A 21,373-nucleotide genomic window follows, 5' to 3' on the forward strand; every position below is an offset into this window, starting at 1 on the left:
TAGAATACTACAGCGGTATGCCTCCTTGGTACGAGCCGACACCCCCTAAGCTGAACCAGCAATCCCACCCAGCGTGCAACTGGAATCATCTCTGTATTATCTTTGAACGTATGTTGAAGCACCCTCGATCGTAGAAAGAGAGCCGATTCTGCCCAGACTGAGTTCCGAAAACATTATAGGCAAGTCTCGACTACAATTGGCTCCTATAGCTGAATTTGCATATACCATAGGTAGATTAGTTAACGTGAGCAATGGGCAGCATCCGCTCTCCACATGTTCGCCTGTCTCCCGGCGGCAAGGGTTGTCTTCCAGAAAACTTGGCAGGCAAGCGCCTCCACCAAGCTTTGCCCGTTGTGCTCGTTCTGGCCCGAAGCCGAGATTGGGCTCCCGTCTGGGAAAACAATACCATCGTGCGGCCGAATCGGGAGTGCAAAACTTCAGTGGGCGTCGAGCGGTGCAAAATCTGGGGAAGGACCCAGCCCTCCAGCCTCCAGCCCTCCAGCCCCTGCCAGCCACTCGATTACTCGCTAGCGTCGCATGGATATTCCTCCCAGACAGCTGTCCGAGCGCACCACTCTTCACTGCGAGCCTCTGCGACTCTCTCTCCAGCCTGTCGTCCGCTGCTGTGGAGCTTATTCTGTGTATTCTACTCTGGCGCTGCCCCAACACCGACGCATCGCTCTCTCGCCGCTCCGTCTGCCCCCTCGAGCCGGTCGCTGAAGTCTGCGCGCGTTCCCGCCTCCCGTCTCCGACCCACCTCACTCGAGGACCTCCATCCATACCTCACCACTTCCATCCCCGCGCATCAGCATGGTCTCCAAGAAAGCAATCGCCGAGGAGGCTGCGCCCAAGCGATCGCTGCCGCCCAAACGAAACCCTCTCATCGACGAGGAGCACTCACCTGGCCGTATGTACACGTAGCTCAATGCGCCTGGCGAAATCCATCACTAACCATCGCAGATGAGATACTGGTTGAGCGCCGGCGCTTAGGCCAGACCAATCTGGCCGTCAAGGTAGGCCAAGTTGGCATTGCGAACGCTTCGAAGCCTGCGAACCTGGGAACCTTCGACTATGCGCATCTGCGGGTACCCTTGCCGAAAGACCTCAGCGGCTCCGGCATCTTTCTCGTCGCAAAGCAAGGGGCATGGCCAGAATCATACTTCTTGATGGTACGACGAAGCGCAATCGATTTGCTGATGGATCTGTGATGCTGACTGGTTGATAGCGACGGAGTAGCGATGGCTTCATCAGCGCGACGGGAATGTTCAAGGCCGCGTTCCCATGGGCATCGTCGCTAGAAGAGGAAGCCGAGCGTAAGCACCACAAGGAAATGTCGTCTGCCATCGGCTCAGAAGAGGTGGCTGGCAGTGTATGGATTGCGCCAGACGAAGGTGTGTCCGCCACCCGCAGTTACGCGAGGAATGCAGCATTCACCAACTAACGCGAACCTCCACAGCCCTCGAACTCTCCGAGGAATACGGCCTGCGCCTCTGGGTCGACGCCCTGCTCAGCCCCGAACCAATCGAAAAAGGCAGCAAAGACAAATCCATCAACCAGATCATGACCCCGCCAAAGTTTGTCGTCCCCACCAAGGGATCCCTGCTTCCTCCTTCATCAGCAGCGCGCTCATTGCGCAGCAGAGCCTCGCGCTCAGTCTCGCCCAGCAAGATCGCGACCCCGAGCAGGAAGATGGCAAGCCCGCGCAAGTCGAGGAGCACGAGGAGCTCAGCCAAGGCCGACACAACCAAGAGCGAGACGGCGCCCAGCAACCTGTCAAACGTTCTCGAAAACGGCACATCGGAATCGATCGTCTCTGAGTCGGTGGACGAAGAAGTCGCGAAGCTTGAGGTCACTAACACTGTTGAAACGAACGGCGAAGGTGAGCTGGCCACCACAGCTATCAAATTCGACTGGCCTGCGAACTCACCAACGCTACCTCTTCCAGAGAGCCCCGAGGAGATGATCGCGAAGGCCCAGGCAATGGTTGAGGAGGCGAACAAACTAGACGCAAAGCAAGTCAACGGCGTCAAGCCATCAAAGCGCAAGGTGGACGAAGTCGAGGTCGACGAGGAGGAAGCCGCCGCCGCCGCACAACCAACGAAGAAAGTGAAGAAGCTCGAAGAGCAGGCCAAGAAGGATACCGTCACGAGGAAAGCGTTATTCGGCACCATTGCATTGGCTGCGATTGGGTAAGTATTCCCTGCATATCCTACACGAAAACCCGACGTACTAACATGCGAGCAGGGCCTCCATTCCGTACTTCTCCCCTTACTTCCTGTAATCCCCAGCAACCACATCTTGGCCCGATCTTTTTGCTTTGCTCTGATTTACGTGTGCTTGAGGTTTTGGTTAAGCACGCCTGGGTTCCCCTTCCTTCATCTTCCCCCTGATACCACATCCTTCTTCACTTTTCCTTTGTTTAGTATACTGTGTTTTTCGGCGTCAAGGCAGCTTTGCAATAACCTTTTTCACCCCTAGCGATCGGCATGCGGCCAATCCAGTCCAATCCAATCCATTCCATATTTTCCTCTTATGGTAGAGGTTTCTTCCGGTTGGTGGGGGTTTGGTGGGCTCGAGGGGTGGGGGCTGGGCAACAGGTCAATTGGACAGGCGGGCTTTGAATAAGCTGGGTCGTAGGGGCTTGCTTGCATTGCAAAATGGAGACATATGAGAGAGAGAGTTGAACTTGTGCGAGTGAAATAGATAGGTATTCATTGTAATTTCAGTATTGGCATCCTCCACGAGCACCTGCCCGCCCCCCTCAGCACACACCGTATGAGAGGCATATAGGTAGCTACGTCCTCAAATACATGAAATGCAAAACTACGATGTGGGATCGAGGCGCAGTTAGAAGGATTGCCCTGGATGCTGAAGATGGCGAAGCTATGAAGCAGCGGTTTTCGCAGAACCTCAGAAGCGCAGTACGAACATTGCCAGACTCCGTCGCTTGTCTCATGCAGATCTCTATTCTATGGCAGTGCTGTTGGGAAGTAATGCGGTATGGGATTGCCAGACATCGTGAACCGGACTTAATAACTATGAGAGTTGATCTTTGGAAAGTTGCCCAAGGCCAGGAGTACTTCGCAGGATTGTATAGTGGTGCATAGGGCTGCTAAACCCACCCCTATGCAGGGTTTTACAGACCGCCCGCCGTAGCACTCCACTAGCATCATGCTTCCCTGTCGACGTAGCTGTCTGACTTGTCTTCCCCTCAATAATCTACACCGCGACCTAGCCGTCATTGGCTAAGACCATCACATTTATGTAGATCTCTGCTGATAGGAGCCTTGAGAGCGCCTATAAGGTATTCTTGCAACTTAATCATCACGTAAGGCCACCCATGTCTCTCGGCCCAAACCAACCTTTGGGTTCGAGACCGCGGTCTGTAAGCACCATCTCAGGTAGGCACATTGGACAGCTAGCAGCCAGTACGCCAATATATGTACCTTTTTTCCGCAATGATGTTATACCTTGCCGACGACCTACATCAAGAACGCTTGTTTGTATCCTTCATTCCGCTTAGAGAATGCTTCTATGGCGGAGGTTATCGACAAAACACCCAACTTTCATCCGTCGGAAGTCTATTCCATGTTCTATTCTTTGTCAACAGGCTTCTTGATTCTATCTCTCGTTGCCACCTTAATTTTATCCCACTTCCGACAACATACGCGCGCAGACGGAGAAGGATGCAAGCCGCCTCCATCGTATCCCCACATCGATCCTATCTTCGGGCTCGACTCTCTCATCCTCTGTCTCCGTAACCTACAGCGCGGAAACTTGATGAACCATCTCGACAACACCTTCAAGCGCATCCAAGGTGGCGTATACACATACTCGACCAACTTCCTCGGCTCCCGCGTCATCTACACCATCGAGCCTGAGAACGTAAAGACTATCTTCGCCACCCGCTACGAGGACTACGGCCAGTCCCAGACACGCAAAGATGCACTTGCTATCTTCGGGCCAGGAATCTTCACGCTCGACGGTGCACAATGGCAAGCTTCGCGAGCGCTGCTGCGACCCAATTTCGTCCGCAGCCAGATTGGGGACATGTCTAGGCTCGAGGTGCATGTGCGACAGCTCATTGAGAAGATTCCCAAGCACGGAAAAGTCGTGGATCTGCAGCCACTGTTTGGCGAGCTGACGATGGATTCAGCGACCGAGTTGATGCTGGGCGAGAGCACGAATCTGCTGAGCGGGACGCCGCGAGATGAGGCGAGGAGGTTCATGGACGCGTTTACGTACGCGTCTGAGGGGCTATCGTTCCGCATGGGTATTGGGTGGTTGGCGACGCTGATGCCGGATCCGAAGTTCCATCAGTGTATTAGGGATATGAAAGCATTTGTCAACATCTATGTTCGACGGGCCCTCGCGTTGCAGAACGCTAACAAAGGGACGATGGCGGATAACGGAGACGAGGAGGAAGGGGCAAGATACGTCTTTCTGCCACACCTTGCGAGGAGTGGGTATGATGAAAAGAGGCTTGCTGCGGAGCTGATGGCTGTTATTGTTGCGGGAGGGGGTACGACGTCTAGTTTGCTGACGGTATTGTGGTTTACACTTGCACGTCGACCTGATGTGTTTTCTAAGCTACGGAATGAAGTATTATCGAGTTTCGAGACACAACTCCCTAATTTCGAAGACGTTAAAGGCTTGAAGTACCTGAATTGGACCATAAGAGAAGGTAAGCATTCACCCATGTATAACTTCTCGTGTTCTCATCTTAGAACCCCAGTCATCTAACACGAGACCTGTAGTTCAACGACTCTACCCCGTCATCCCAGTCAACTCCCGCATTGCGCTCAAAGACACCATCCTCCCCCTCGGTGGTGGCAAAGACGGGCGATCCCCCATATTCCTCTCCAAAAGCACGCGCGTGTTGCATTTTCCCTACTCGATGCACCATCGCAAAGATATCTACGGCGACGACGCTGATGAGTTCCGCCCAGAGAGGTGGGAGAGCCTCAGGACTAGGTAAACGCCACTTGCTTTCCTTTCCTGTCTTGACCTCGACGAAAGCTAAATCGTTCCTCCGTTCTTCAGCTGGGAGTACCTCCCCTTCTCCGGCGGGCCGCGCACGTGCATCGGCCAACAGCACGCCCTCACTGAGGCGCTCTACACCACCGTCCGGCTTTTACAATCGTTCGAAGACGTACAGCCGGGCGACAGTTCAGTATGGGCAGAGAAGCTGGTTCTGTCAATGTCAGTGAGGTCGGGGTGCAAAGTCAAACTGACAACCCAAACCCTTTTCCACCCCAACCTCCCGCATCCCTAAAGCACATCCCAAAAAAGAAAGAGACCCCACACGCGCAAAAAGAAGAGACTCTTAGAGGAGCGAGAGAGCTCACAGAAAGTTAAGTAGGGCCTGCACTAAAAAGAACATCTGGGGAGCAAAACACCACCCTCTTTCGAGGGTGTAGCCACCCCGGATGGGGTTTCTCTAAGTCTCGCCCGCCCGCGGTATATTTTCAATTCTGTCATCTTAACCGGCCACTCTCAGCCTCACGCACCAACTGCATACGTCCTCTTTACCAGGCTTCCAAGCCTCTCTACTAAACCAGGCCGCCCGAAGTCAAACTCGACTTTTTAACACAAGGGCCGAATTGAGAATCGAACTCAAGACCCAGGTGAGGTTGTCGACGGTAGTGAAACGCTACCTCGCGAGGTATAATGCCTGGGATCCAGCCGCGGGCTTACACACGATGTGGCCGAGATTACCAACGGAGCTGCTGGGGCAAATTAGTGGTAAGGGGAAGAAAATTTCGAAATATGTAGACTGACTATGGACGAGGGTCACATGCTTATTTTGTATGTGGGCTGGGGATCTCACGTGTGGGAGCGCTTTCACGTCACCGAGGGCATCTCACCTGTGCAATTCTTTTCCCTTATGCCTAAGATCACTTCACCGAAGGCATCTCGCCTGCTTACGCAGCGCCGTGAGGTTTCTCGACGCCCACGATAGCCGTTCTAGCCCGCCCTCTCCGAGCAAACATCACTCCGTCACCCGCTCATCACCACGCGACGCCCGACGTCACTGTCAACAGAGACCGAAATTGGCAACAGCCCCACAGACAGCCCCCCCCCTCACAACCTCGACAGGGACACGTCACGACACCACCACCTCCTCTATCAACACCACCGACACAGCAAAGACTACCCTTGTAGAAACCAACCTCCGCAACACCGCGTCGATGTCCCACCTTCCATGTATCCGGTCAACAAGAAGCCGAAGACACAGACATCATCAAATCTCCTTAACCCGCAACGCCACCCGCCTTCTCCAACGACGACGCAGGCGGAACTGTACTCCCGATTGTCCATGGCGGTGCCTACCGCACCAAGGAGATAGAGAGACGCTGGCATCTCCTCCGATACGGGGTAGGACCATACGATTTCCGGGGCGGGGGGGTTCACAGGGCTACTTCACACATGGCTGTGTGACAATGCTCCACTGGGGAAGCGAATTCACGCGGAGTGGATTGGGGGTGGGGGTGGGGGTGGGGGTGGGGGTGGGGGGGAACCACCAAGCGATAGGAAGTAGGAAGTCAAGAATACCAAAGACAAAAAAAGCAAGGGCTAGAGAACGTGTAAAGACGGAAGAGATATGAAATATACGAATGAATGAAGGAAAGAAATTATGAATTGATCTGGGTATCCGCCATATGCTATAATACAACCCCTCTTACCCCTGGCCCCCATGCATTCACCAATGCCCTTCGGCCTCAAACCCAAATGCAAAAAGACAACACTATGCAAATGCCACCATAGAAGTGCCAGACAATACCGCCCCTGAACCTATCGCTCAATCAAAGACTACTGCTCCCCACCCTCTCCCCCTTCATCGCCTCCGCCAAATCCGGTATCTCACCCTCCCCCTCCCCCTCTCCCTCTCCCTCTCCCTGCATCAGCGTCTGTGTCGTCGGCAAACTCCCCACCTGCTCCACCACCGCCCTCTGCCCCTCCGCCACCGCCTTCTTCCGCCCCTTCCCGCTCTTCTTGCGCATTCCCCCCTCCCCAGCATCCTTCGTGCTCCCCGCCCGACTCGTGACCCCCGTCGCCGTGCCCCCGCCATCATACCCCCTCAGCCCCTTGACCTCCTTCAGCACATCCCGGAACCCCTCCTCCAGCGTCGTCATGCGCGCCAGCATGATGCGGCTGACCATGCCCTCCTCCTCCTCCTTCTTCTTGCTGCGCCGCAGCGCCTCCATCTCCAGCTGGGTCGAGAAGCTGGCGGGCAGCGCGCCAAAGTCGGGCCCGTGCTTGTTGTCGCCGAGGTCGGACGCGAGGTCGAGCGCACGCGCGTTGAAGGACGGGTCGCGGCGGGGGCCGATGTTGAGGCCGAGCAAGTCGCTGAAGGAGAGGGCCGAGTTGTGGAGGCCGTGGGGTGGCATGATGGGGCGCGCGCGGGCGGATTGGATGGTCGGGAGAACGGGGCGTTTGGGCGTGCGACGGCCTGATGGAGTGGCGGTGCCGGAGCGGTTTGCGGTGGTGGGACGTTTGGCGGGAGAGGTGGCGCGGGACTGGCGGGCGGATGGTTGGCGGGAGGGTTGGGAGGTGGGTTTGGATTGAGGTTGGGATGGCGGTTTGGATTCGGCCGGGTTGAAAAGGACGGTGTTGGTGGAGAGTTGGCGGGAGTGGCCGCGGTTAGGACGGGAGGCCCCAGGGCCGAAAAAGTAGCTGGGGGTGGCATTTGGCTGCAGTTGTTGTCGAGCGCGTGCTGCGGAAGAGGATAGAGAGCTGGGTTGGACTGGTGTCTCTGGCTTCGCCGTCATGGGAGTTCGGAAGTAGTCTTCAGATGAAGAGCTGTAGGCCCTGTGCTGGCGATTCTCTTTGTCGGAGCCTTCGCGAGTGGATGTTTCTTGATCATCTTCGTCGTTTGTGACGAGCTCATCATCGCCGTCGCCATCTGTTTGGAGGATATCATCCATGCTCATATCAGGCAACTCGCCTTCTTCCTCTTGAATCGGATAAGGTCTTGAGCGCCTCATTGTCAACAGCTCTTCTGGGTCCGAGGCAACAGATCGAGTGGTTGCGGAGTGATTCTTTCGTTTGGCTATCGGTTGCTGACCTGTGTTGGCTCGTCGAATCCTCGGCCGCCGAGACTCAAGCTGGTCGAGTACAGAGCGAGGCTCTTCCATCGGGGGAGGTGTGCCTCCTTCATGTCCTATACCCTGCATCCAGTCGCGGACTACATTGCTCGATTTTCTTCGACCGACTATTGTACCAGCGTTTGCCTGGCTGAGTGACGGATCCCTGAACGGCCTCCGGAAGACTTCATCGAGAGCGCGATCCTTTTGAAAGGTTGTGATTGACGGCTCTCGAAGCCGAGCTCCAGGACTAAACAGATCTCCAGGGCCTCGCATAGTGAAAGCTGGAAGCTTCGCAGCACTTCGGCCTCGCTGTTCAACTAGGTCCGTCGGGCCATATGCAGAGTACGATAGGATAAAGCGCTCATAAGCAAATATAGAAAACAGAACCGGTAGGTGGGTCATCTTAATGACAGTTCGATTCATCTTGATGAATTTCCGAAACGGCATGAAGAATCTCAAGGGGATGAGCAGCCATCCGAGTACATTTGTCGGAGCAATGTACGAGAACAAAGCGTCGGATTTGACCATCGAGATGGTGTTGACTGCAAAAAGAAATTGATGCTCTTCATTTGCGTTCTGTACGATGGCCATGAAAGAGTTCGTCAAGACTGTGATCAAAATCGTAACAATCAGGAAGTGACAAATGAAGAGAAATAGCGTAAGTATGCCTTTTCCTAGGATGTTGTACTCTCCCCAGATATCCCACGCAGCAGGGGTAAAGCCCATGAGCATTTGAAAGAGGGCGTAGGCGGCCCCGCCGGCATCTAGGTCATTGCTAAATGCAAGTGTAAATGCAACGAAGAAGCCACTACAGCTTATGATAATTAGGACCAGAATGGCGACCAGATCCATGGCCATCATTCTGAATGCGATGAGCAGCTGCGAGAAATAGCGATAATGGTCGAGCACGGAAAACAGCCTCGGGAACAACAGAACGGCGGTCGTCCCGAGCACATCATAAGCCATGTTAGCGACGTAGTGCTTTTGAACACTGGGCATAAGTATTCCATAGAGCCTCAACACGTAGTAGGCCACGAAGAGGAAGAGTATACCGAGATCAAAAGCATTCCAGACACTCATGATGTACAAGCCGAAGCCTTGCTCAGTGAAGCCGACAATCTCGTCAAGCATAAAACCAGCGCTCCAGAACCAGAAAATAACTTCGAGTCCGGTAATGTCGTCGGATTTCTGGACCAAGACTGCTAAGAACAAGCCAAGCATGACGGCGAAGGAGCCTGTTGAGAACAACTGCCTATAACGGGGAACACGAAGACGAGAGAGCTTGAATAGTGATGCGTCGTGAGGGTCATACAAAGTGACTGAGCGTCTGAGCGTGGCTTCGTTCAAGAGCTGATCAGAGCTTTCTATCTTGACCCTAGGTGCGTTAGAGGGTCCTCTACCAGGAGAAAGACCGGCTCTCGTTGTACCATAGGCGCGAAGTTTGGACGAATCGCGTCGAGAGGGGGTCCTATGCAGATTGTCGGCGGCCGAGTGGAAGACAATGGTTCCAGCCCAGATGGCCTCCAGTTGTTGTACGACTAAGGGATGTGCTAGGAATTTCTTCGACTGGGCACGAATGGCAATCTCTATTGTGGATATCCGAGCGGAACGCGGACTCGAGCGGGGCCTGTTTGCACCTTGCGCATGATCGAGAGGCGCCATTCCTTGAAGCGGGTCGAAGTCGTAGGACAGGGCATCAAGTAGCTCCCTGGTAGAGAATTCCTTGATCAAACGCATGGCGAGCAGCTCGCATATCATGGCCCTGGTCTTGCTGACACCAACGATTCCAGGATTCAGCTGGCCTTCTTTCTGGAACTGCAGACAATTTGCTATCAGGGCATATAAGGTGGCGCGGGAAAAGTGGGAGGAGCGTATCTGCTGCTGGATAGGCTTGACGAGGAACTGTGAGACCTGGGGCGAGCGGAGCTGGTCCCACGAGAGGGTTGTCTCGCATCGCTGGACGATGATTATGCGTATGGAATGGGTGGTGCTGTAGATGGGCAGGCGATCTAAAACATGTATTAGCAGCGCAAACAAAGTGTGTAGAGGCCAAATCAATATACCTAGCATCTCCGAGAAGACGGGCAGCAATGGCCCATCTCGATCATCGCCATCGTCTTCGTCTTCATCCTCGTTCTCGTTCTCTGGGTCCTCGTCGTAGGCGTCGTCGTCCTGTGCATACTCGTTGTCTTCGTCCTCGGGCTCCTCAACAGCACTGTCTGCATCTTGGCGGGGGGCGGCGCGACGAAAGGCTTGGAGCAAGGGCGAGCGCTCCGAGGAGGCTCGACGCGCCTGCTGAGGTCGCAGGAGGGAGGCGAACATATGCTTTTCGCTCCTTGCAGCAGCGTGGAAGAAAGGACGCGGTCGTGCGGAGAAGATCCGGGGATGGTGGTGATAAGGGCAGCGGGATCGCACTTCTCCTCCGGGCACACACACCTGCCTCACCGCTTCCTCAGGGCGTGTCGTCGGTGGTGATCATGAGGATGGCTTCTTATCTGCCCAGCCCTTCCCCACGATTTTGCTCTGCCTTCTCGCGTCGTGCCAGGCCAATGGGCGCGTGCGAATGCAGCAGGCCGCCCTTGCAATCTGCAGGCAGCCTCCGCTAATGCGCCTTTGACAGCCACGGGTGGAGTTGAATGCGCATGCCGCGCATCATGGAGAAGCACGAAATCCAATGGCCCGATGTGCAGTGCAGCGGACAGAGCCTCAAATCAGAGGGCCACGGGCGTGCGGTTCGGCGATCGCTGCAGCTTTCCTCAAGCTTCGTCCAGTCTTGTCGTCTGGACCGGCACCAATCGCCACGACGCCCTGGAGAGAGGGCGGAGACGGGAGGCGGAGAGAATCACGACAGAGATGGACGTGTGGCAGCCTTCTCGGCGGCCCAATAAGCAGAGTCAGCCGTGGGCCAAGGGGTGTCAGCCTGCATCGTTTGACGACACCTCCCGCCGCCTGCAGTCCTCTCCAGGGCTGTCCAACACCACCAAGGACCAGACCGCCCTTTGCGCATCACGTGCCATGCATCAATCCCATAGTTCTCGTTGCTTTTTGTGATTTCGTACCTATGGAGTGAGTAAGTGCACACGTCTTGCACAGCAAAAGTCCCGGGGAATTCCCAATTGAAGACTCTGTCGCTGGCCGTCAGGACATTGCATCCATGGATGCAGCACTCGGCGAGATCCAGACGCGGGCCGAGATTCGGCCCTGCATCCCACGCTGCAGGCGATTGGCCCCGCATTGCTAGTCGCTCTCGAAGTTTTTCTTCCCTCGACGACCTTCAGCTGCTTCAGCTCCACCACAATTCTTGCCTCTGCAATTGCTGCTTGAGAGGCTTCACTGAGCCCCAGGCATTCCCTCCCCACCAGCCATGCCGAGTCGCGCCCACGACGGCCCTGATATGGCCCTGGAGCTCAAGGATGGCTATGTCTGCCGCGGTCAGAGCTTTGGCGCTGAGAAGAGCATTGCTGGAGAATTGGTCTTCCAGACTGGCATGGTGGGCTATCCCGAGTCCATAACCGATCCCTCATACCGTGGCCAAATTCTCGTCATCACTTTCCCCCTGGTCGGCAATTATGGCGTTCCCTCGAGGGAAAAGATGGACAGTCTTCTCACTGAGCTTCCGGCCTACTTCGAGGCCAAAGAAATACACATTGCTGGCCTAGTCGTGGCCGCGTATGCCGGGGATGAGTACTCGCACCATCTGGCTACTTCGTCCCTGGGCGCCTGGCTCAAAGAGCAGGGAGTCCCCGCTATTACTGGAGTGGACACGCGAGCACTCACAAAGCGTATTCGGGAAGAAGGCAGCATGCTTGGTCGTTTGCTCATGAAGAAATTTGCCTCGTCAAAGTCCCCCTTCCGAATTGCCAATGGCGATTCTACCGTTCTGGCAAACGGTGTAGCTTCAGGAGCTTTAGATTGGCGAGCTGACTATGAGGTTGTCACCTGGGAAGATCCAAATAGCAAGAATCTAGTCGCGGAAGGTGAGTCTATCATCTCGCACATACTATTTGAACACACCTTGATATTCACAAATTGCAGTGTCCACAAAAGCCCCTAAAATATACCACCCTGCAAAGCAAACTGCCCTCAAACACCCCTCTGGTCGCCCCGTCCGAGTTGTATGTGTCGACGTTGGGTTGAAATACAATCAGCTCCGATGCCTTGTTAGGCGAGGGGTGGAAGTGGAAGTAGTGCCTTGGGATTACGACTTTCCAAAACTCGCGGGCAACGAATACGATGGACTCTTCATATCAAATGGACCTGGCGATCCTGCCATGATGGAGGCGACAGTCAAAAACATATCAGCTGCCATGGAACAAGCGGCTACCCCTATCTTCGGAATCTGTCTGGGGCATCAATTGCTTGCTCGTGCAGCCGGAGCTCAGACCCTGAAAATGAAGTTTGGAAACCGAGGGCACAACATTCCTTGCACAAATCTCCTCAATGGGCGATGCTACATTACCTCACAGAATCACGGATATGCCGTCGACGCAAAGACATTGCCTCAGGGTTGGGAGGAAGTTTTCGTCAATGCTAATGATGGAAGTAATGAGGGTATTCGTCACACAAGCCGACCATACTTCAGTGTACAATTCCATCCAGAGCACACCCCAGGCCCTAGGGATACCGAATTCCTATTTGATGTCTTCATTGACACCATCAAAAAGACCATTGAATCCCCCAAAGCTCTTTCACAACCCGTTCATTTCCCAGGTGGAGATGCCAAAGAAAACGCCCGCCTTCATCCTAAAGTTAAGGTCAAGAAGGTGCTTGTGCTCGGAAGTGGAGGTCTGAGTATTGGGCAAGCTGGCGAATTCGACTATTCAGGAAGTCAAGCAATCAAGGCTTTGAAACAAGAGGGTATCTATACGATACTCATCAACCCCAATATCGCTACCATCCAAACGTCAAAAGGCCTTGCAGACAAGGTCTACTTCCTTCCTGTCACTGCAGATTTCGTCAGGAAAGTTATACAACGAGACCGACCGGATGGTATCTTCGTGACATTCGGAGGCCAGACAGCGTTGCAAGTGGGCATCCAACTCAAGGACGAATTCGATGGACTAGGAGTCAAAGTCCTCGGCACCCCTATTGACACTATCATCACGACCGAAGACCGAGAGCTCTTTGCTCGAAGCATGGAATCGATAGGCGAGAAATGTGCAAAGTCAGCCTCCGCAAGTTCAGTAGAAGAGGCCATGCATGTGGTCAAAGACATCGGCTTCCCTGTAATTGTCAGAGCAGCTTATGCTCTGGGTGGGCTAGGCAGCGGATTCGCCGAAGACGATGCCCAGTTGCTCGATCTCTGCCAGAAAGCCTTTGCTGCAAGCCCCCAGGTGCTTATCGAGAGAAGTATGAAGGGCTGGAAAGAGATTGAATACGAGGTCGTTCGTGATTGTCGCGATAACTGCATTACGGTTTGCAACATGGAGAATTTTGACCCGCTGGGGATCCACACTGGAGATTCGATCGTGGTTGCTCCTTCGCAAACACTCTCAGACGAGGATTACAACATGCTTCGAACCACGGCTGTAAACGTTATCCGGCATCTCGGTGTCGTTGGAGAATGCAACATCCAGTATGCACTCAACCCATTCTCCAGGGAGTACTGTATCATTGAAGTCAACGCTCGTCTGTCGCGTTCTTCAGCTCTCGCCTCAAAGGCTACTGGATACCCTCTGGCATTTATCGCAGCTAAGCTCGGACTTGGTATCCCGTTGAACGAAATCTCGAACTCGGTGACCAAGGTCACATCCGCCTGCTTTGAACCCTCGCTCGATTACGTCGTTGTCAAAATTCCCCGATGGGATCTCAAGAAGTTCACTCGAGTGTCAACGCTTCTAGGCTCCTCCATGAAGAGTGTCGGCGAAGTCATGAGTATCGGCAGAACGTTCGAAGAGGCCATACAGAAAGCCATTCGTGCCATTGATCTCAACAACTTGGGATTCTGCGAAACGAGTGCCTTGATGTCCATCGACGAAGAGCTTCAGACTCCTTCTGATCAGCGGCTTTTTGCTATTGCAAATGCGATGCACTCCGGATACAGTGTCGATAAGATATGGGAGATGACCAAAATCGACAAGTGGTTTTTGAGTCGACTCAAGGACCTCAGCAACTTCGAAAAACTCATGGAGACCTACACCACTGTATCAATTACCAAGCCGCTCATCAAACGGGCCAAGCAACTTGGTTATGCTGATCGACAGCTTGCAAAATTCTTCGGCTCAAACGAACTTGCCGTCCGGCGGGCTAGAGTCGATGCAGGCATCGTGCCTGTGGTGAAGCAGATTGATACCGTCGCGGCGGAGTTCCCAGCTTTCACCAACTATCTCTATCTGACATACAATGGCACTGAGCATGATATCTCCTTTGAAGATCGAGGTATCATGGTGCTCGGATCGGGAGTCTACCGAATTGGCTCATCCGTGGAGTTTGACTGGTGTTCTGTGAGAGCTATCCGGACTCTACGTGAGCAGGGTTTCAAAACCGTGATGATCAAGTAAGTAAGGTTCCTGGAACATTTACTAGAGTCAGACTCCGTCGAAGATGAAGCTGCAGTCCAACACCGTCTGAGGTGGCCTGGTAAGTTATCAAAAACTGCGAAACGACAGTTTTGGCAAGTCTGATAGCTTACCAGGCCACCTCAGACGGTGTTGAACTGGACTAACACTCAAGGACAACTGACACTAGAGGTTCCGTATCTGTTATTAAAAGCCCATTCTTTACAAGAACTCGCTAACATGTGCATTTCTACCTAAAGTTACAATCCAGAGACGTTTGTTATACCTCCCCATACTCTCGGTGAAATTTTACTGATGTTGTGCCCAGGGTATCCACAGATTACGACGAAGCCGATCGACTCTACTTCGAAAATATAAATTTGGAGACGGTCCTCGACATCTACACAATGGAGAATTCCAGTGGTGTCATCCTTTCCATGGGAGGCCAAACCCCAAACAACATTGCTCTACCGCTACACCGACTCAACGTCAAGATTCTGGGAACTTCTCCGGAGATGATCGATACGGCAGAGAATCGCTATAAGTTCTCTCGTATGCTTGACAGAATCGCCGTCGATCAACCTACCTGGAAGGAACTTACAAGTATTGACGAAGCCATTGAGTTCTGCAACAGGGTTTCCTATCCAGTGCTCGTTCGACCCTCCTACGTTCTCTCTGGAGCTGCCATGAATACCGTGTATTCCAAGGACGACCTCGCGAACTACCTCGCGCAAGCTGTCGATGTGTCAAAGGAGCATCCTGTGGTGATTACCAAATACATCGAGAACGCCAAAGAGATCGAGATGGATGCCGTTGCTCGTAACGGCAAGATGATTGGACATTTCATCTCTGAGCATGTCGAGAACGCCGGAGTACACTCAGGCGATGCCACGTTGATTTTGCCGCCGCAGGATTTGGACCAGGAGACAGTAAGACGAATCGAGGATGCCACCCGGAAGATTGGAAATGCTTTAGACATCACCGGGCCTTTTAATATACAGTTCATCGCAAAGGACAATGAGATCAAGGTCATTGAATGCAATGTGCGCGCCTCGAGATCTTTCCCGTTTGTCTCCAAGGTCATGGGTGTTGATCTCATCGAGATGGCGACCAAGGCTATGGCTGGCCTACACCTTGAAGAGTATCCGCCAGTCAACATACCTGCCGATTATGTAGGAGTGAAGGTGCCTCAATTCTCATTCTCGAGGCTGTCCGGCGCAGATCCCGTGCTTGGCGTTGAGATGGCATCCACGGGCGAAGTTGCTTGCTTTGGTCGTACGAAATACGAGGCGTATATCAAAGCGCTCCTATCGACTGGCTTCAAGCTTCCCAGGAAGAACATTCTACTATCCATCGGCTCTTTTAAGGATAAGCTAGAAATGCTTCCATCCATCGAGTCACTTCACAAGCTAGGGTTCAATCTCTTTGCGACAGCTGGTACTGCGGACTACATCCAAGAGCACGGCATCCCTGTCAAGTTCTTGGAAGTTCTAGGAAACCATTACCAGGACAATGATCAGAAGTCAAAGTACTCCCTAACACAGCATCTGGCTAACAACCTGATCGACCTTTACATCAACTTGCCATCCAACAACCGGTACCGGAGACCTGCTAACTACATGAGCAAGGGCTACCAGACGCGGCGTATGGCGGTAGACTACCAGACTCCATTGGTCACCAACGTCAAGAACGCGAAGCTTCTCATCGAAGCCATGGCTCGCCATTACGATCTCGAGATCAGCAAGGTTGACTATCAGGAATTTGTACCTGCCCCAGGAGCTCACGAAGATACATCTATGCCAATGACACTCACTTCACCAAATACGTCCCCATCCCTGGCCCAACTTCTCGCTAAATCGCCTTTCAAGCGGAAGCACATTTTGTCCGTCCAGCAATTTTCACGTAGCGACCTCCATCTTCTTTTCACAGTTGCCCAAGAGATGCGTCTGGGTGCCCAACGCCACGGCTGCCTCGACGTTCTCAAAGGCCGCGTGCTCTGCACCATGTTCTTCGAGCCCTCGACCCGCACCTCCGCCTCCTTCGACACAGCCATGAAGCGCCTCGGCGGCGAAGTCGTCGTCATCAACGAAGTCATGTCGTCCACCAACAAAGGCGAGTCGCTCGCCGACACGATCCGCACCCTGGGCTGCTACAGCGACGCCATCGTGCTGCGCCACCCGTCCGAGGACTCGGCCGACACGGCGGCGAAGTTCTCCAACGTGCCCATCATCAACGCGGGCAACGGCGCGCGCGAGCACCCGACGCAAGCCTTCCTCGACCTCTTCACCATCCGCGAGGAGCTCGGCACCGTCAACGGCCTAACCATCACCTTCGTCGGCGACCTGCGCTACGGCCGCACCGTGCACTCCCTCTGCGAGCTGCTCAAGCACTACGCCGTCAACATCCAGCTCGTCGCGCCCGCCACGCTCGCGCTCCCCGCCGCTGTCCGCGAGCTGCTGAAATCACGTGGCCAGCTGCTCCTCGAGAGCACGGCGCTCACGCCCGAGATCGTCGCGCGCAGCGACGTGCTGTACTGCACGCGTGTGCAGAAGGAGCGCTTCCCGGATCTGGCGCATTACGAGGCGGTCAAGGATTCGTATGTGGTCGATAATAAGGTTATGAAGGCGGCGAAGAGCAGTATGGTGATTATGCATCCGCTGCCGCGGAATAACGAGATCCATGAGGAGGTTGATTTTGATCCAAGGGCGGCGTATTTTAGACAGGTGAGTCTCTTGAGCGTTAACCCTGGGAGGACCGGGGAAGATGGAATGCTAACTGACGGGAAATTTGCTTAGATGAGATATGGGCTGTACTGCCGTATGGCGCTGCTGGCGCTTGTGATGGCGCAGTAGAGATTGCTGATCGATACGGTTTACAACAATCGGCATACCCTGGGCGCATGGATTAAGAGGTCATTTCCCTAAAAAGTTTGTTGTGTGTGGCTGAGATTTCGGGAAAAAAGTCAAATTGAAAGATTGTTTCATTCGGAGTCAGGGTGTTTTGCATTGCATGGAAACATAACAGATCAGATCCCAAAAAAGCCGGCAAGGCAGGGCAGAGCATCATTTAGACTAGAACCAATATCGTTTTTTTTTTCTCTTGCATCTATCCGACCGCATCGGATAGGCGGAGGGTATCGGGTGGTGGAGTACCTTGTGTTCAGAGAAGTATTAATATCGTGTATGAATCTACTTGTAATGAGGTGTGGGGGGAAGCTATTCCGTTTTTTTTCTTTGACGTATACCCCGCATATCACTGGCGCGCGTGCGGAGTAGCATTTTGTCTTATTGGTTGGATTTTTGTGCATTAGTAGTACATTTGTATACTGAGGTATATACACTCGGGGAAATGAATAAGGAATTGAAGCCGTAACGCCTTGTTAGGTTACACCGGAGAGCCCTTGGTCTGAGTATTGGGGTATTGTGATGGATTGGACTAATGGTGGAGGCATCGTGACCAGCCTGTGAGCTTGTTAGCAGTGGCTCGATTGAAGGATAGTAGGAGGGGAAGGGAATTGGATGCCGGGATGGGGCGACGACTGACGCCTTCTAGCAGATGTTTTGAGGACTTCCACAGCGCATCTCTGCTCGCCGTGCTACTCCCTTCCTCTCTCCCATGGATCAAAAAAAAAAAAAAAAAGGTTCCACTCACCAGGTAACCCACACCCAAACCCGACAAACAAATAAATCAAAAACAACACCACAACCACCAACAACGCCATCAACCTCACATTCTTCCACCACATCCTCCTCCTCAACCCCCTGCTCCGCACGCGAAAGTCCTGCGCCGAGCTCCCCAGCCGATCCGTCTTGTCCACTAGCAAATCGATGCGCTCGCCCCGCTCCAGCACGCGCTCAATGTTCTCCGTCATGATCTCGCGCACGCCCGAGATCTCGCTCTGCACCGTGCGCAGCGCATCCGCCTTGCCGGCGTCCGTCGTGCCCTGCTCGACCATCAGCCGCTTCAGCGTGCCGTTGAACGCCGCGCAGCCGTACGCCGGCAGGCGCGCAAAGTCGGTCGCGGTTTCTTTGAACTCCTCCAGGAACCGCTGCTTGATGCTGACGAGGAAGCCGAAGGGGATCCGCCGGCCGAGCCCGCTTTCCGCGATCACGAGGTAGGTCAGGCCGCCGGCCGAGGGCGCGTCCGGGTGCTCCGAGGCGGCCGAGGCGATGTAGTGGATGAAGTAGGCGCCGTGCGTGTAGGTGAGCTTCTGGGGCGCGGCGTGGGTGATTTTGGGCAGGATGAGCGAGGCGAGCGAGGAGGTGTTGGAGGTGGCCGAGGCGGCATGCTCGGTGAGGATTGTGCTGTTGTGGGCGATGCAGGAGCTGCGGTGGGTGGTGAGTGGTAGTTAATGGGGGGGGATGGAGCTTGAGGGGAGGCGTACTAGAGCAGCGGTGTTTGGGAGGATGAGGAGGCCATGGTGGCGGTCGGGGGTTCTTGAAGGACTATGTGATGGCTTGATGGTTATTCGGCAGTTTGTAGTTGTTTCGGAGGTGGTTCTCGATATTTTCGCGATGAAGAGATGTAGTGATGCGTGTGGTGTTGAAGGAGCATGAGAGCTCAGTCCGAGGATTTGATACGTCACCTGCGGCTAAGCCCAATGAGTCAGTAGCGTGCGGACCTGCATCGATCAACCCCAGATTAATTTTCCACAAGCCACACTTCTACTGGACCTGCACAACCTCCGGTCGCCATGGTGAGAGTAAAGCATAGATACCTGGTCGCCACTTTTCTCTACCCCGGCGCCCCGACCGCGACTTCCTCAAAAGAATCGCTGTCGCAAGTCCTCCAATTCAACCAGCCAACCTCTGATCGACTCGATGCTCCCCTTCTATTGAAAGCTATAAGACAAGGCGTCGCGGAGCTGTTTGGCGACTATGGCGCAGGAGTTGTCTCTCCGAGTCTTAGAAGTACGAGAATCTAGTGGCTACCGAAAATAGAATATATGCTAAAGCATTACTACAGTAAACTACCTCTCCCCCGCCACGTCCACCGCCATCATCCGAACCCCACGCGCACATTGTCAGCTCGTATGGGCTGCGTTGAGCTTCATGACACAGCTTCCAGATCCAATAGCACAGCCCTGCGTTGTGCGCGTTGTGCGGGTTTCGGGGACGATTAGGAAGGCCGAGCATGAAGTTATTCGGAGGGCTAAGGTTATCATTAAGAGAGCGCAAGAGGATGCATCTGGAGTGGATGATATCGTAAAGGCTGTGGGGGCTAGTAATGCGGCGCGTGTACAGGCAAGGCGTGAGGAGGATGTCATGGCTGTTGTGGATGAAGATGATGGAGATGAGGAGATAAGTGACGGCGAGGGTTGAGTATGACATCCGGGGCTTTCTCTAGGAGTGTGAAAAACATTGCGATTCGAGTGACTTGATCTTCTCAAATCGGTAAGGTAAAGAGGTATGGGTCTCTCCAATCCGACGTCTCGGGCATTCGATTCTCAGGGCCTCGCAGCTAATTATGACTACACAGGAGGAGCGATATCACTGCGAGCACTATGGCAAAATCTGATAATCGTGGGAAGCATCAACCTTCCTGCTCGCATCCAACGTCTGTCCCTGCGTGGCAAGAAACCCACCGTGCCGAGAAAACCGATGGGTACATTGACTTCAAGCAACTCAGAATCTGTGCACACATTAATATTTCCCACAGTTCTATATAAGTCGTTTGCTGTGGCCACTCCTAAACACTCGGGACCTCTCCTACTAGAAAATTACGGTCGCATCGTCGCCCTCGCGCCTAATTTGCAGAGAGCATCTTTTTATAGTGTAACAGAATTCCTTTACCACAGCACCACTATCGAGCTCTTATCACTTCTGATACTCATAAAAGGGCCTTATCCGAGCCTTAGAGCCTCACTACTATACTAGGAAGTTGTTATCAGCCTTGTAGCTGCTATTGCACGCAAATTCATTTAAAGTTGCCACGCCGATCGGTACCTCTAACAGAAGCAATTATAATCCCGGCTAGTGCGAAACAGCCTACGTAATTATTACTATGTAATTTACTTACAGTGGCTGTTAGACCTATAGCTGTATGGCTGTCAACCCTAGCCTTGCAATTCAACTTAGCCATGCCTCCAGTTAACCAACTCAACTATCTAAGAACACCTACAGAATCGCCATCTCACAACCCTATAACTGGAGCGGGTCGGCCGTCCTCCCTGCTAGCGTAACCGATGCGTTTATCTACGTCTACTAACGTTTAAGTGGCAAAACTTCAACATATAGTTCTATAAGTTAGCTAATTAGAAGATGCTCGAAGCTTTGCTGTGGCAAATGAAGCTATATATTCACCTGGATCCCCGGCCCCCTCTATAAAATAGAGATAAAAAAGAAAATAAGAATACTCTAAGATATATCAAGCAAACTCTTATATATCCAGACTCCTCCAGATCCGACACCAATGCCAATTGCCTTCTCTGACACTGCCGAACATGATGGCCGATACTCTGATGGCAGCCATACTAGCTTCTCAGAATTATGTGTTATCCATACCCTATCTGAACTCAACGCTAGGCCTTCATATCTCGGATTCCGAGGCTCTATAGAAGTACTTAAAACTGATGGTGTTACACTAATATTGATAGTACCAATACTAGTGTGAAGATAGAAACCAGTAGTGTCAAATAACATGTTGTTGAGCGTCGTGCCAACGTTGAGCGTCGTGCCAACGTTGAGCGTCTGCAGGCACACGCTGCTGCTTGCATCCCAGATCTTGACTGTACGGTCGTACGACGCTGACGCCAGCCGTGTTGAGTCGTGAGAGAAGGCCACTGAG

The 21,373-nt window shown here is 53.4% G+C and overlaps 7 protein-coding genes across 7 annotated transcripts in view; 4 read left to right on the forward strand and 3 right to left on the reverse strand.

Annotated features, from left to right (window-relative positions):
- The first annotated feature begins 671 nt into the window (after positions 1-671).
- On the forward strand, positions 672-2,546 carry BDZ99DRAFT_173707 (uncharacterized protein). Its single transcript, XM_033712994.1, has 6 exons — positions 672-907; positions 961-1,169; positions 1,226-1,391; positions 1,457-1,574; positions 1,641-2,189; positions 2,245-2,546. The coding sequence occupies exons 1-6, from the start codon at positions 811-813 to the stop codon at positions 2,279-2,281; spliced, it is 1,176 nt and encodes a 391-aa protein (XP_033570027.1). The 5' UTR covers positions 672-810; the 3' UTR covers positions 2,282-2,546.
- Positions 2,547-3,588: 1,042 nt separating this feature from the next.
- Positions 3,589-5,543, forward strand: BDZ99DRAFT_547604 (putative cytochrome P450 alkane hydroxylase; the record flags this gene model as incomplete). The annotated part of the gene is made up of 3 exons (XM_033726901.1): positions 3,589-4,684; positions 4,758-4,974; positions 5,044-5,543. The coding sequence occupies 3 exons, from the start codon at positions 3,589-3,591 to the stop codon at positions 5,273-5,275; spliced, it is 1,545 nt and encodes a 514-aa protein (XP_033570028.1). The 3' UTR covers positions 5,276-5,543.
- Positions 5,544-6,524: 981 nt separating this feature from the next.
- Positions 6,525-10,524, reverse strand: BDZ99DRAFT_503456 (uncharacterized protein). Its single transcript, XM_033723969.1, has 2 exons — positions 10,154-10,524; positions 6,525-10,099 (listed from the first exon to the last, which is right to left on the reverse strand). The coding sequence occupies exons 1-2, from the start codon at positions 10,410-10,412 to the stop codon at positions 6,807-6,809; spliced, it is 3,552 nt and encodes a 1,183-aa protein (XP_033570029.1). The 5' UTR covers positions 10,413-10,524; the 3' UTR covers positions 6,525-6,806.
- An 894-nt stretch (positions 10,525-11,418) lies between these two features.
- BDZ99DRAFT_427529 (aspartate carbamoyltransferase) lies at positions 11,419-17,745 on the forward strand. The gene is made up of 5 exons (XM_033717162.1): positions 11,419-12,067; positions 12,126-14,586; positions 14,848-14,862; positions 14,916-17,310; positions 17,383-17,745. The coding sequence occupies exons 1-5, from the start codon at positions 11,455-11,457 to the stop codon at positions 17,437-17,439; spliced, it is 5,541 nt and encodes a 1,846-aa protein (XP_033570030.1). The 5' UTR covers positions 11,419-11,454; the 3' UTR covers positions 17,440-17,745.
- On the reverse strand, positions 17,678-19,122 carry BDZ99DRAFT_453818 (synaptobrevin-domain-containing protein). The gene is made up of 3 exons (XM_033718348.1): positions 18,972-19,122; positions 18,239-18,912; positions 17,678-18,048 (listed from the first exon to the last, which is right to left on the reverse strand). Exons 1-3 carry the CDS (start codon positions 19,004-19,006, stop codon positions 18,023-18,025), a joined length of 735 nt encoding a protein of 244 aa, XP_033570031.1. The 5' UTR covers positions 19,007-19,122; the 3' UTR covers positions 17,678-18,022.
- A 158-nt stretch (positions 19,123-19,280) lies between these two features.
- BDZ99DRAFT_360087 (uncharacterized protein) lies at positions 19,281-19,767 on the forward strand (the record flags this gene model as incomplete). Its single annotated transcript, XM_033714664.1, has 2 exons — positions 19,281-19,497; positions 19,553-19,767. Coding segments are annotated over 2 exons (432 nt in total), but the record flags the coding sequence as incomplete, so codon positions are not given.
- Positions 19,768-20,935: 1,168 nt separating this feature from the next.
- Positions 20,936-21,373, reverse strand: part of BDZ99DRAFT_512202 (HET-domain-containing protein) — a 4,695-nt gene continuing 4,257 nt past the window's right edge. Inside the window, exon 3 of the mRNA XM_033724609.1 lies at positions 20,936-21,368. Coding sequence (XP_033570033.1) covers positions 20,944-21,368 — 425 coding nt within the window. The 3' untranslated portion in view covers positions 20,936-20,943. The remainder of the gene's footprint in view (positions 21,369-21,373) is intronic.

The sequence above is a fragment of the Mytilinidion resinicola genome, assembly GCF_010093595.1.
Source record: "Mytilinidion resinicola strain CBS 304.34 unplaced genomic scaffold BDZ99scaffold_28, whole genome shotgun sequence".
In the NCBI taxonomy this organism is placed as follows: Eukaryota; Fungi; Ascomycota; class Dothideomycetes; order Mytilinidiales; family Mytilinidiaceae; genus Mytilinidion; species Mytilinidion resinicola.

Coding starts and splice junctions, on each gene's coding strand:
- BDZ99DRAFT_173707 (XM_033712994.1), top strand. CDS start 811: ATGGTCTCCAAGAAAGCAATCGCCGAGGAGGCTGCGCCCAAGCGATCG. Junction 1,170..1,225: donor CAGAATCATACTTCTTGATG/GTACGACGAAGC, acceptor ACTGGTTGATAG/CGACGGAGTAGCGATGGCTT. Junction 1,575..1,640: donor CAGATCATGACCCCGCCAAA/GTTTGTCGTCCC, acceptor ATTGCGCAGCAG/AGCCTCGCGCTCAGTCTCGC.
- BDZ99DRAFT_503456 (XM_033723969.1), bottom strand. CDS start 10,412: ATGTTCGCCTCCCTCCTGCGACCTCAGCAGGCGCGTCGAGCCTCCTCG. Junction 10,100..10,153: donor CGTCTTCTCGGAGATGCTAG/GTATATTGATTT, acceptor TACATGTTTTAG/ATCGCCTGCCCATCTACAGC.
- BDZ99DRAFT_427529 (XM_033717162.1), top strand. CDS start 11,455: ATGCCGAGTCGCGCCCACGACGGCCCTGATATGGCCCTGGAGCTCAAG. Junction 12,068..12,125: donor CAAGAATCTAGTCGCGGAAG/GTGAGTCTATCA, acceptor CACAAATTGCAG/TGTCCACAAAAGCCCCTAAA. Junction 17,311..17,382: donor GGGCGGCGTATTTTAGACAG/GTGAGTCTCTTG, acceptor AAATTTGCTTAG/ATGAGATATGGGCTGTACTG.
- BDZ99DRAFT_453818 (XM_033718348.1), bottom strand. CDS start 19,006: ATGGCCTCCTCATCCTCCCAAACACCGCTGCTCTA. Junction 18,913..18,971: donor TCCCAAACACCGCTGCTCTA/GTACGCCTCCCC, acceptor CACCCACCGCAG/CTCCTGCATCGCCCACAACA. Junction 18,049..18,238: donor GTTTGGGTGTGGGTTACCTG/GTGAGTGGAACC, acceptor ACAAGCTCACAG/GCTGGTCACGATGCCTCCAC.